Genomic DNA, 12,513 nt, shown 5'->3' with positions numbered 1-12,513 from the left:
AGATATAATGAAGGTGGTGTTGTGATGTGCCTGGCAGCAGTGTGCGAAATTACTGAAAGGCAATGTGCATTTAAATTAAATACGCAGAGGGGACAGTGTGCGCCATTGGCACATGGGCACGTTCAAGTGCTTGATAAACAGACGACCAGGCCCTTAAGACCTACTGAACTGGGTGGTGTATGATTTAATAAGAGCCCAGAAAGCAGTAAGGGAAAACAATCTAAAAGCCATTCTGCAGGAAGAACTATTAGTATTTACTAATTCAGTAGATTTAGAGGTGAAGAAGAGGAAAATATCAAAGCAGGGTTTTGGGGAGACAAAAGGTGGTATGATTAGTGAAAATGGAGTTTCTAAAGGAGAGTGGGTGGGGCGGCCGGAGGGCAGAAAGGCGATGCTGGGAGCGGGTGGGGGGCTGGGGGGGATGATCAATTCTGTTTGGCGCATGCTGAATTTCAAGTGATGGCGGAGGGACCAAACGGGGATGTTCTAGAGGCAGCTGGAAGTGGCTGATTAGAGGCCTTGATGTATGTACTCGGTAGTCAACAAAATGCCTGGACCCCTGACCACAATTTATCAAATGATTCAAATGCACCACTGTTGGAATACAGATTGATTTTGCACATCCAGCTCGGGTAAAGCATCGCAGAGAAAAACAAAAACCAAAAAACAAAAACAATCAATACTTCAAATCTGGATTTCCTTTCTTTGGTGATATTCATTTAATATCAATTTTGTCTTGATTTTTTTTTTTTTTGGTCTCAATATTGGAATTAATTCATGATGGAAAAAAGAACCAGACTATAGTTACATGTTCAATCTTAGGGCACTAACCCCCAAATTCCAACCGTCAGAGATGCTGCCTCAAAACTTTACTCTTCCCCACCCCCCCCATCCAAATTGAAGTAAGAAAACAAAAACAAAAACCTCACTAAACACCCTTAGCATTAAGTTAAATATTTTCAGATGAAGAGTGACTGCAACCTCTTGCCTCCAGGAATTAACACTCAGTCCATTAAGTACATAAATTAGGTTTTTGGAACTCAGAATTTATTTCATCCTGTAATTAAATGCATTGTCTTCCGTAAAACATTTAATTCTGGTAATGGATGAAGCCTATGTATAATGGATGTGACATAATGGTACTTGATTATTTCTGCTAGGTTGTAATTGACTTGGTTAATCTATTTATTCTCTTTGTTATATACCAGAGAATTGATGACCTTCCCCAACGTGTGAGGGGTTCCCATTTGCTTAGCAGGTAATTTCAAACTGCCCTTGAATCAGAATTGTGAATGCCTTTCCGAACCTGTAAGTGACAGGTTTCCAGTTACCTTCGAGGGCCCCCCAGTCAATGTCCTGGTTCTCTGGTTTGTGCAGGGCAGGGTATCTGTTGAAGAGGTTGGCGATGAAAGCCAAGTTCAACTTGGGGTTCCCTCGAACAACATCTGTGGCTGTGACAAACTGCCGGCAGCCCAGCCTCTCTGCCTGCTGCAGCATGCATTCTGCCCTCTGGATGTCATCCTTCTCCTATAACGACAAAGGTCATGTCAAGGCTGGGTCAAGACCCTCCATGCACAAAGTAGGCAGGGAACATGAAACAGTAACGGGAACCATACTGAAACCCTCAGGGCTTAACCTCAGATAGACACTTAACCACAGCATATTATTACTTACGTTTGCCTAAACTGAAATCAGCAAGTTACAAGTAAAAGGAATCTCAGAAATTGAGTAACTGAATCTCTCATCTCTATACAGAACCACTTCAGATGAATGCTTGGTTGTCCTGTCTTTAAAGAGAGTCTACAATCTTATCGGTTAAGTTGATCTTAATCATGTTCTGTGATTAAGCTTCCTTTTATTATTTGCTTGCACAGAGTCCGTGAGATTGTGTCTGCCAGCAGTGTTCATGGGATCACCAAAAATTATACTCCTATTCTCAGTTCATCGAAGACATTTACACCTGTCACTAAGAACTTCTGATTAGTGTAACCACCTTTCCCAAACTGAGTTGGTATACTTGCAACTCAAACAAAATAAAATGTGCTCAGTTAGGTGAGCCACATAGTTATCGTTGATAGGTGAGCGACATGGTGTCACTGATAGGCAAGCTATATAGTGTTATTGAGAAGGACATAAGAGCAATTTGGCTTTTGTAAACTTCATTGAGGATTTAATATATTAAAAGTCTATTCAAATAGTTCTAGAGGATCTTCAGTCCTTTGTAAGTAGACTCTTACTAGAAGGTAAAGTTTTGTTGAAATGCGGTCCACCATTCTTAAAATTCTTAAGAGTCTATGAAACCACCAGTTTTCAGAAAACAGAACTTGAATTGATTTGTTAATATAATGGTTTACTAGATGACACTGTACCTGATACATTTCACGAGCTCCTCATTCGGAAATGAGTTAACTTTAACGTTAACTGATTGGACTTAACTCTATCATATCAAATCAAATGATATGATATCAAATGAGGCACAAACATGGATAAGGTAACCTCTCAAGGTCAATACCAGAGTGGTGGAAAAACTAAAGTCTGTGTTGACTGTTTTTAAGAATCCTCAAACCAGACACTTCTAAGAACTTGTACAATCCTACCCAGCCCTTTTCTCCTATTATCCCCACTGATGTAGTCTTTCCTTATTATTACCAGAGGAAAAGGACCCCAGCCTTGGGTCCGATAACTTCCAATAATCTGTCATATATATGATCTCGGACATATTAATTAATCCTTCTCAGACTCGGTTTTTTCAATGACAAAGTGATAGTTTATTTATCTGCCTAAATATCCCACTGGTTTCTAGAAATAATACTCAGGTACCTAAAAATGAACCTAATGATCCCTCTTGGTGTTGTTGAGTGCTATTCAATGACGAGACACATACAGAAGTGTGTGGCATTGGATTGGTATTAGTTTCTTTCTTTCCTTAACGTCCATTTTCAGATTCCATTTCCCACAATTGTTATCCCAAACCATTAACTGTTGTTAACGGCCTTAGCAGGGCTTTATGCAGAGATATCCACTCGCGGAGCCCCGGAGTCAGCGTCATGCGGGGCGACAGAGCTCCCAACAACAATATCATGTCCTCTAAATGCAACTTTGGACACGGCCTTACCCTGAGTCCTGACATGTCAATAACAACAGCGGGAATACCTTCTTCATCTCCTTTCGGAGCCACCTGTTCAAGCAGGTGGTAATAAGCTTTTGAGTCCTGTGAGAAATTAAGAAATTACAATTTCAAAACAGCGCAGCTAATTACATACTTAGCACGACAATAATTTCCCCAAAGCAAACATATTCTATTTTCTTATTGGACTGTCATTCGAGAATGCAACTTAATTAACGAAGCTGGAAACATTCACTAATTTGAATTTTCAATTTGTCTGTTTATATACCATATTGGACTTTCTTTTTAAAAGGAGTGTAACAAATATACGACATACACACAAGGCAATCCAAAGAGGCAAATGCCACTCTGTTGTTCTTAGGGGAGAAAAATACTTTATGTATATGTATTAAATTGTATACAGAAAAATATATATACCTTTATATTGCTGTAGAAGTCAGTCAGCTAAGGTTTAATTAAAAAAAAAAGTGACAGGAAAAGGAAGCAGAAGTTTAAGGCAGAGTTTAAAAATACATTTAAATGGACAATCAGCAAAAGAAAAAGAAAGATTTCAGAGACAGAAGGTTGAAGCATTCACAGACAATCTTTACATAAAAGGAGATATTACTACGACAAGTGCATTTAACGTTTACCACGAAGTTGAAAAAGATGGCTAAATTTTTAGCAGATTGGATATACTAATAAACCTTTCTCACTCACTCGGGGGCGGGTGTTCTCCCCACCTGTGCTGACTTCGTATGACTGAAACCCCCCAAAGTTGCCAGATGCTCTGACGTACGTCACAGCACTGACCTTGGACGGGATACAGCTGTTCTTTGATCACAGGCACAACCCTTGTATATGCTCAGCTTGCTAGTTCCAATGGTTATTATTCTAAAAAATGCAGGTTTTAGTGATGGGAAATCAGATACATTTATGGCTCAGATGAAGCAGCTTGATTTTGGATGAAAAGCTTGAAAATTCTGGCTGAAACAGGTGCAGAGCTTAACTGTTGGGACGAAAGGAAGCTAATGCTGCTGTCCGGCTCCAGTTAAACCCCTCTTTGGTTGGTGGCAGCTAGACTATTAACAACTAGTGAAAATTGTAGAGTTAGAAAATTAATCTTGCATGATTAGCTTAGGTCCTAAAGAATCCGGGACTTCCCATCTAGAAGCTTCAGTCTGGCATCAGGCCTGACAACCACTGAGTCCACAGCAGGGGGAAGCTGTCACTTAAAGAAATATAAACCTGGGTTGACTTTGGTGAGCATGTGACCTTTCCTCCAGCTCTTGGGAGAAAATTTCTTTAGCTTTTGAGAAGGCGGAGACCGAAATGTTTTTCTCATGCTGCACCCTAGCATCTCACACCGTTTACTACTAGGGAGTGCCTTATGATCTTCCTGACGTCTCCTTAAGCTCTTTCTACCTCAGCACATCCGTCTTCAATGTCAACAGCTGTCCTTCACCTTGACGTGGAACTTTTCACCAAGTTTTGAAACAGTGCATGCTTCCCTCAGCCTTTCCCCCTTTGGATCTCTGTTGTGGGACTGCCCGCCCTTCTACATGCCCTGGGGTAAATTCTCATTGCAGATGGTTTCCAGGATCATTAGATTCTAAAAACCACTCTGGTTTCTGCAAATGAAAACCTTTCAAGAAATCCGCGAGTTGTTTTAGAGAGGCGGTAAGTCCGATGGTCAAAGATGGGGGCCATGGAGTCCCCGTGACTGCCGGATCTGAATCCTGATCTCGTTCCCCAGCTATGCGAACTTGAACCATGTACCTAAATTCTCTTTAACCTCAGTCTCCTTGTCTGTCAAAGGAGAAAATAGTAATTTTTATCTCAAAGGTTTATTGTGAGGATCAAATGAGCCAATGCGTGTATAAAGCAGGTAGAACGGTACCTGGCACGCACGAGATACCGTGTTTGGTATTCTTCGTGTAATTAGAAGAGTAATCCTCATTTTTTTTGGAAAGGCTTCTCATCTGATGCTCCCACTGATAACATGAGAAAGGCATCACAGTCCCACACATACCCTCCTCCTCGAAAAGCCGTCTCACCTCTCGCCCTTCCCTCCCTCTACTTGCTGACATTCTGGCTCCGGAGAGGCCCATCTCCCTTGGAGGCTGCTGCATCCAAGTCACTAGGACCTTGGACAGATGTGCGTGGGGCCCAGAGGGAGAGCGGCACAAGGACCCTGGAGAGGATCGAGCAGTTCCCAGGCCACCAGCCACCCTCTCACTAACCCGAGAGCTTCTGAAGTGACAGAAGGTAGCCTCCAGTCTTTGTCTTTTCTCCACTAACGCCCAATGCCCCTTCCCTGCACACGCCTCCTACCTTGATGTCTGTACTGAAGTTGCTGATTTTGTTGCAGCCTGCGTTTTCCAGGTGGTAATTAGCCCACCTCAGCAGGAGCTCCTCAGGGGAGAGTTTCATCAGGTCTTCCAGACTCTCCCCTTCTCTCAAAAGAGCAATCAGAGCTGAAGGACAAAAGCCGAAGAAAGATAAATCCAGGGGATAGCTGAGGGGAGCAGTTACAACTTTCCCTGGGCTCTTCCGGAAAGCCAACGTGGCAATGTTATTTCTCTGGGGTAAAGGTATTGATAAGCCTGTCCCACGGAATGAACGCTTTATGATCATTCCCTGAAAAGAAATGTAAGGTATTGAGAGCTTATCTATTGTCCTCATTTTTCAGGTGGGAAAGGCAAGTTGCCAGTGAATCTCGAAGCTGTGCCTAGGAGCACCAGGGCAGGGACGCAGAAATAACCAAGACTACCGGCTCAGAACGCTCCTCTGTCTCCATCGGACCACGTTTCACAATATGCCAACAGTTTTGCTTTGAAGAGATCGATTTTATAATAATGACAATTGTGGGGCGCCTGGGTGGCTCAGTCGGTTAAGCGTCCGACTTCGGCTCAGGTCACGATCTTGCGGTTCGTGAGTTCGAGCCCCGTGTGGGGCTCTGTGCTGACAGCTCGGAGCCTGGAGCCTGCTTCGGATTCTGTGTCTCCTTCTCTCTCTCTGATGCTGTGTGTGTGTGTGTGTGTGTGTGTGTGTGTGTGTGTGTGTCAAAAATAAGTAAACATTTAAAAAAATGTTTATAATAATGACAATTGTCCTCTCGCTATTCCCATAGGTGTTTTGTATTTCAAATGCTCGCTCGAATCATTATTAGCATCTCAAACAGTGTAATCAACTCCTTCCTCTATTTTTCCCTGCTGAATAAATAGGTTTTGCTCGGCTAGAAGGTCTAAGTGCAGTTGAGGTCATAATTTGCAAATCAATATTCTTTCTCGTGGGTTCTAAGTTTCCTATTTGCTTTTTCTACTCTATATCATGCTGAATATATTGGTTTAAAAATAGCAACCCAGGATTCTTCAGGGGTTATTATGATTTGGAGATAGAAATTAGAAAGTATATATAACTAAAGACTAGAATCTGGCTACAGATTTCATATTCTTGGGATCTGTACCAGAAAACTAAAAGGTAACCCTGTTTTTTGTATGATTCTTTTTTTTTTTTTATTCAATTTGGGATCTCCTTTACTTCCAGGAGGATTATACTTCCCTATCCTTTTATTTTATTTTATGTTAATGTGAAATTTATCGTCAAATTGGTTTCCATCAACACCCAGTGCTCATCCCAACAGGTGCCGTCCTCAATGCCCATCACCCACTTTCCCCTCCCTCCCACCCCCCATCAACCCTCAGTTTATTCTTATCACAATCTGCTGCTTCTGTCTAAACAACGGGGCTGTGATTGTTTAAATCAGAGAGGGTGCCGAAGCAGACAGGCTAAGACTGACAGCTACAATATTTAGCTGAGAACTCTGAAACCCTCAATGCAATCCTCCACAGTCTTGGTTAAGAAATAGACCACGTTTCTCCTCATCTGGCGCTGTCACTGCAGTATATGAATGAGAATTGCTTCATAAAACACAAGTTAAAAGAAGTCGTCTATTTTGTTACAAAGTATTCTAAAGGCAAAGTGAACCCAGAAAAGCTCTTGAGGTTGGATCCCAGACAGCCAGACTGAGCTCTAGGTTCTAAACAAGCATTATTATTAGCCTATGGTCTTAAAAAGCTTTTGCTCTGTCCTTTTAAAAAGCCTGGTCAGTGTGGACAGAAACTGTTACATTAATGCAACAGATTCAATATAACCATAGTTTTCAAAAACTGGGGATTCTGGGCTTGAGTATTCCCGACATCTTCCTCCTACAGCCTCCCACGCATGCATTAATAAAAAGCCACGCCATTAATAACATCTGTGGCTTAGTTCATACCTTCATTTCTGCTGAGTTCGATGTCCGCAAACAACCCAATCTTGATGACCTGCCACAGAAGTCCCAGGACCAGGTAAGGCTTCCCCTCCTTCAAGTCCTCAGCCCCGATGTTAACCACGTGGCATCCAATGGCTGAGGCAGAATTCAGAGCCAGGTTCAGATTCTCCTGAGGGAGGAAAGTTGTACAAATTTCAGTTTTGACTTTGCAGATGGCAAAACGGTCGACAACAATGTTTTGCTTCTGGAAAGTTCACAGGTCTAGAGGTCTGGTCTTCACTAGATTTTAACATCGAAAAAAAGCAGTAACACCTGAAAGAGGAAATCTGGTAACCCAGGCACTGGGCTTATAAGTGGTGTCTGTTCAATCAAACCGGCTCCCTGAGTTGAAGGCCCACCCTGGGCCGGAGGAAACTAAAGAGTGTTCCATTTTTCTATTTTGCCCTGTGATGGAGCCTACCCACTCAACATCCCCACTGGGCCAGACAGAGAGGGGTACCTTTGAGGGTGGTCATTGTCTTGTCACTGGCTATCATTAATAGCACAAGTGTTGATGTAAATCAAGGTCATAAAAGAGAGTAACAAAACAGCTTTTTGACTTTCAGATTGGGTATTAAGGGAATGAAAAAGACACAAATCAAATTCCTGGGAAAGAGAGAGTGGTGTTCACTAAGACAATTTACTGAGTATCCATAATATCTAGGGACCTTAAGTACACATACACCTACACACACTCACACACACATGCACACATACATATATAGACCACCCGTTCTTAGAACTAGCAACAGCACACGTGATGTATCTCAAACATGGTTGGAATAGAATCAATGACATTTTCAGCCTAGAATCTATATCCTCTTCTTGAGTCCGCAACGGAGAAGATTTTGAGGTAGGGATGTACAGAAGTCGTTTTTATGACAAACTAAAAACGAAACACAGGCTACCGGTGACTTGGAACTATTGGGGGGTGGGGGGGGAAGTGGGGTTTTGCCTTGGTGGAGAGCTCAAATGATGAATAAAAACACCGTTTCTATTTATGGCCAAGATTAAAATTTAACCTCAAGGTTAAATTTAACAGTAAGCACGTTCATATATGGTTAATCATAGTTCTCACTTGGGTTACCCCTCGCATGTTAAAAGTACACGGCGTTGCTTACGCCAAACAGCATAATATATTGTTCATGATTTAAGTAGTGAGACACGGTTCCAGAACGAGAGAATCACAATAATGTTAAAACGCTGGGACAGAACATAGAAATACGGCTTACTTAACCACTGGTTACTGTTCCAGTTAATTCGCAAATTGAAGGCATAAAACCAGGTTATATTTATCACACCAGTGGCCGTGGCCAATACCACCGGGAGGCTGCCAGAGCATTTCCCGTCTCTCAGCCCTTCAATTCTTAGAAAGGCTTATCTTTTCAGCTAAAATGCTGCATGTTTGGCATCAGCTCAAAGATAAACTGCTAGGGAAAGTCTGAGTTGAAACTTTAGCCAATGTGAATTGTATTCATAATTGCCAAAACAAACGACGCCCGGCCACTCCTGCTTATGTCCCACCAATGGTCCCCCTCCCCGGCCCCCCTGCTCTGTTAATGAAAGACAAAAACAAAATGTCTTTCTCTGTCCCACTAGTCATGACAAATCACCAGCCGCAAACCTGAGTTCTGGAATAATGGCCAAGCCCCCGGAAAAGGCTGACTCTGCAGTTCCGGGGCTCACGCATCCCAAACACAATCCTATAGAGTTTGGTAACGGAGAGAAGACATACCTGAATGGTGAAGGGGGTGAGTTTCTTTTTGTTGATTGTTCTTTCATCAATCGTGTCTGGCACTGAGAGGTTGATCATTTTACTGAGAAAGAAACAATTAAATTAAAGAAAGCTGGCTTCCGAATGACAGAGTCCAGTAATATTGAATTTGAATTCTAGCAATGTCAGAAGCAAATAAGACCATAATATAATTCATGTGACCCAGTGTTTAGATATCAAATCAGTTATGCGATTTTTTTTAAAGAATTTATTTTTCTTTTTTTTTTTTAATTTTTTTTAACGTTTATTTATTTTTGAGACAGAGAGAGACAGAGCATGAATGGGGGAGGGACAGAGAGAGAGGGAGACACAGAATCGGAAGCAGGCTCCAGGCTCTGAGCCATCAGCCCAGAGCCCGACGCGGGGCTCGAACTCATGGACCGCGAGATCGTGACCTGAGCTGAAGTCGGACACTTAACCAACTGAGCCACCCAGGCGCCCCCAGTTATGCGATTTTGACTAGATTCACACTATCTATGGGAAAGGTTAATGTTCCTGAAATCATACTAATATACTGAGGCAGGCAATAAGGACCCCGCTTTATTCATGTACCTAACAAGCTGCAAAATCATCCTGGTTTCTTTAGCATATTAGGAGATTCTGGGTAGAAAGCCAAGGCAAATTCACCAGGAGTGCTTTACTTTCTCAGCTGTGAAAATTGTCCCCACTATATAAATGACCATCTATACACTTCTGAGCTCATGTGATGTCGAAATTTCTATCTGATACTTGGTGGAACTCTATACTTTTAACTAAGTGGATGATAAAATGTTTTGCACTCTGCTGTACCTGTTATACCCACTGTTGTATCAATGCTTGAGAAATTTCACCCAGTGAAGTGTCTAATATATTGATCAGACATCTGCAGTGAGCAGTTATTATTTATGAAAAACTGATTTGACTCATTTAGCATTCATTTAACAACCTCAGTGGAGCATAAAAAATAAATTTCCTTAGGTCACCTCCACTTTATTTAAAGAAAGGAAGTTGAAAAAGCAAATCCAAAGGAACAACAACAAATTCAAAGAATTGTAAACTTGACCCTGGCTATTTGTGTCTAATGAGAAATCAGCATTAACATTTTTTCCTAACAATTTTTATGCAACTGCCTTTTTTGGGGTGGCCTTTAAAGATGTATTTCCATAACTTTGTCGTGTGTGTGTGTGTGTGTGTGTGTGTGTGTGTGTGTTTCCATATATTTAAATAAAAGATACTTTATTGCGATTCAGGCAAAACCAAACCCTAAATTATTATTTGAAAAATCTGAAGCTGTTGGTGAACTAGAAGCCTTGGGAAATGGTAGGAGGGAGGGGTGGTTCAGAAAGTATAAGGTAACCTTGCTCTTGAAAAGCGTATGGTCCAATTATAGAGACAAAATATATCGATATGAAAAGTTACCCAACAGTCCAAAAGAAGAACATTATGATGGCTCCCAAAGTACCACGAATATGCGCTTTAAGAATCCAGTGAAGGGAGAGACCACCGGAGGATTGGAATAGACCAAAAACTGTCATGGTAAATGGATTTCCATAGGAGATGATGGGAAGGGCATTCTTTTTTTTTTTTTTTTTTAGAGTATGTTTATTTTGAGGTAGAGTGTGTGTGAACAGCGAAGGGACAGAGACAGACAGAATCCCAAGCCGGCTCTGCACTGTCAGCACAGAGCCCGACGTGGGGCTTGATCTCAGGAACCATGAGATCGTGACCTAAGCCAAAACCAAGAGTCAGATGCTTAACCAACTGAGACACCAAGGCACACCCATGGAAAGGCATTCTTAAAAAGGAGAATAAAAGGCAAAGCCAGTTGCAGTTATGAGCAGACGTGTACGGGGAAGAGTAAGTACGGTTGCTGATGTAGCCATTCCCGCAGCCATTCACTCAGTGTCCCACGCTGGGTCCCTGAGTCATGGGGGTCTTGGGAGGTAAAGCTAGCAGGAGACTGAGGGAAGATGATGGGGTGCTTTGTGGGCCAACCAAAGGAATTAGGATTTGCTCTTGCCTACATTGTTTACGTCTTTTTTTTTTTGGCAGTTGAAATTTTTAAAAATGAAATCTCATGGTGAACTCTAATAAATAAAATACCACTCTAAAAAATAAAATACCAAAAGCAGAATTGCTCTGCCCAGAGCAGGGAAGACGGGGTTTTAAATCTTGCCCATCCATCCTTCCCTTCAACTCCTGAGCTCACCTGGGATTGGCTATTCCAAGCCCTTTCTTTCATTAATACCGTGTCTTACAATGGCCTTAGAAGCTGCTAAAGCAAGAGCTACAGAAGTATTTCAAAGACACCATGAGGACCAATTGCTGTAGAGGCCTTCCGCAAGCAGAATGCATTCCTCTTTTTCCAGGTGTCCTCAGCATTTGAAATGCATGTTGGTACGTACCGCTCAAAAGTCTCTGCACAAGGACTGGCACTGGGTTGCTTCAATCATCACGCTGCTATTCTGAATCTAGGTGCTTTCAGATGAAGCCAAGTGGCATATGTTCCAAAAGTAATTGCTTTTGACCTTGTATTACTGTATCTCCACCTATGTTTGTTTGTCTGTATACTGTGCATCCCTCCCCTCCAACCAAGCAACAGCAGCTTTACGTGTCTCATTATAAGTTGCTTGTGAAATTAGTTTGCTTTCCAGGACCTGCCAAGTGCAAGTGCAGAAAGCATTTCAAGTCCCGCTGAGCGCCAAAGGACGCTGGCCTAGGATAAAGACAATGAACTGCTGGTATTCCAGAAAATTCCAGGAAGGTCTTAGAAACCAAGAAGGAAGCGTTATTTACCAAAGGACAATGCCATCTCCCACGGCACTGAAGAGATCATTTGTGTTTGGATTCATTGGGATAACATGTCGACAGTCGGGGTCATTTTCCAGGGCTTTGTTTATCCAGTTGACAAAGGCAAACTTCTCTTCCTCTGCAAGTAAATGATAAAAATGGCTTATTTGCAAAGTGAAAATCTGACATAAAATTATGTACGTGGGTCTCAGATTGCCATGCCCAGGAGAGCCATTGAGATGCTCTCTGGTCCCTTATCCTATCATCTTACGTTTATTGACATTGAAAAATCTCAGTGACCTGGGGACCAGGCACAGGACCTCTATTCACTCCAAGTCATTAAACATATGGCAAGCAGATTTAATAATATCTAATTATTATATATTAGATATAATAGATATATAATATGTAACTATATTTGTAAATGTTAGAGATATATTTTATTTATATTTAGATACAATTTAAATATGAATGTGATCTAATGCTTACAGGATAAAACTCAGCGGCTGCCTTCAGCCCAGCCAATTTAAATGTGAGATGATCACAGAT

At 41.8% G+C, this 12,513-nt stretch overlaps 1 protein-coding gene across 1 annotated transcript in view; it reads right to left on the bottom strand.

Annotated features, from left to right (window-relative positions):
• LCP1 (lymphocyte cytosolic protein 1) overlaps positions 1 to 12,513 on the bottom strand; it is a 54,067-nt gene that overhangs the window by 18,273 nt on the left and 23,281 nt on the right. The window contains exons 5-10 of the mRNA XM_047079892.1: positions 11,971 to 12,103; positions 9,157 to 9,238; positions 7,386 to 7,551; positions 5,441 to 5,583; positions 3,116 to 3,211; positions 1,332 to 1,527 (exon numbers count right to left, since the gene is read on the bottom strand). Coding sequence (XP_046935848.1) covers positions 1,332 to 1,527; positions 3,116 to 3,211; positions 5,441 to 5,583; positions 7,386 to 7,551; positions 9,157 to 9,238; positions 11,971 to 12,103 — 816 coding nt within the window. The remainder of the gene's footprint in view (positions 1 to 1,331; positions 1,528 to 3,115; positions 3,212 to 5,440; positions 5,584 to 7,385; positions 7,552 to 9,156; positions 9,239 to 11,970; positions 12,104 to 12,513) is intronic.

Source organism: Lynx rufus, unplaced genomic scaffold, assembly GCF_022079265.1.
Source record: "Lynx rufus isolate CCGP_SWC_20201006 ecotype Redwood Valley unplaced genomic scaffold, mLynRuf1.p SCAF_1, whole genome shotgun sequence".
Classification (NCBI taxonomy): domain Eukaryota; kingdom Metazoa; phylum Chordata; class Mammalia; order Carnivora; family Felidae; genus Lynx; species Lynx rufus.
The sequence above is the reverse complement of the archived record's forward strand: the minus strand, read 5'-3'. Positions and strand labels throughout refer to the sequence as shown.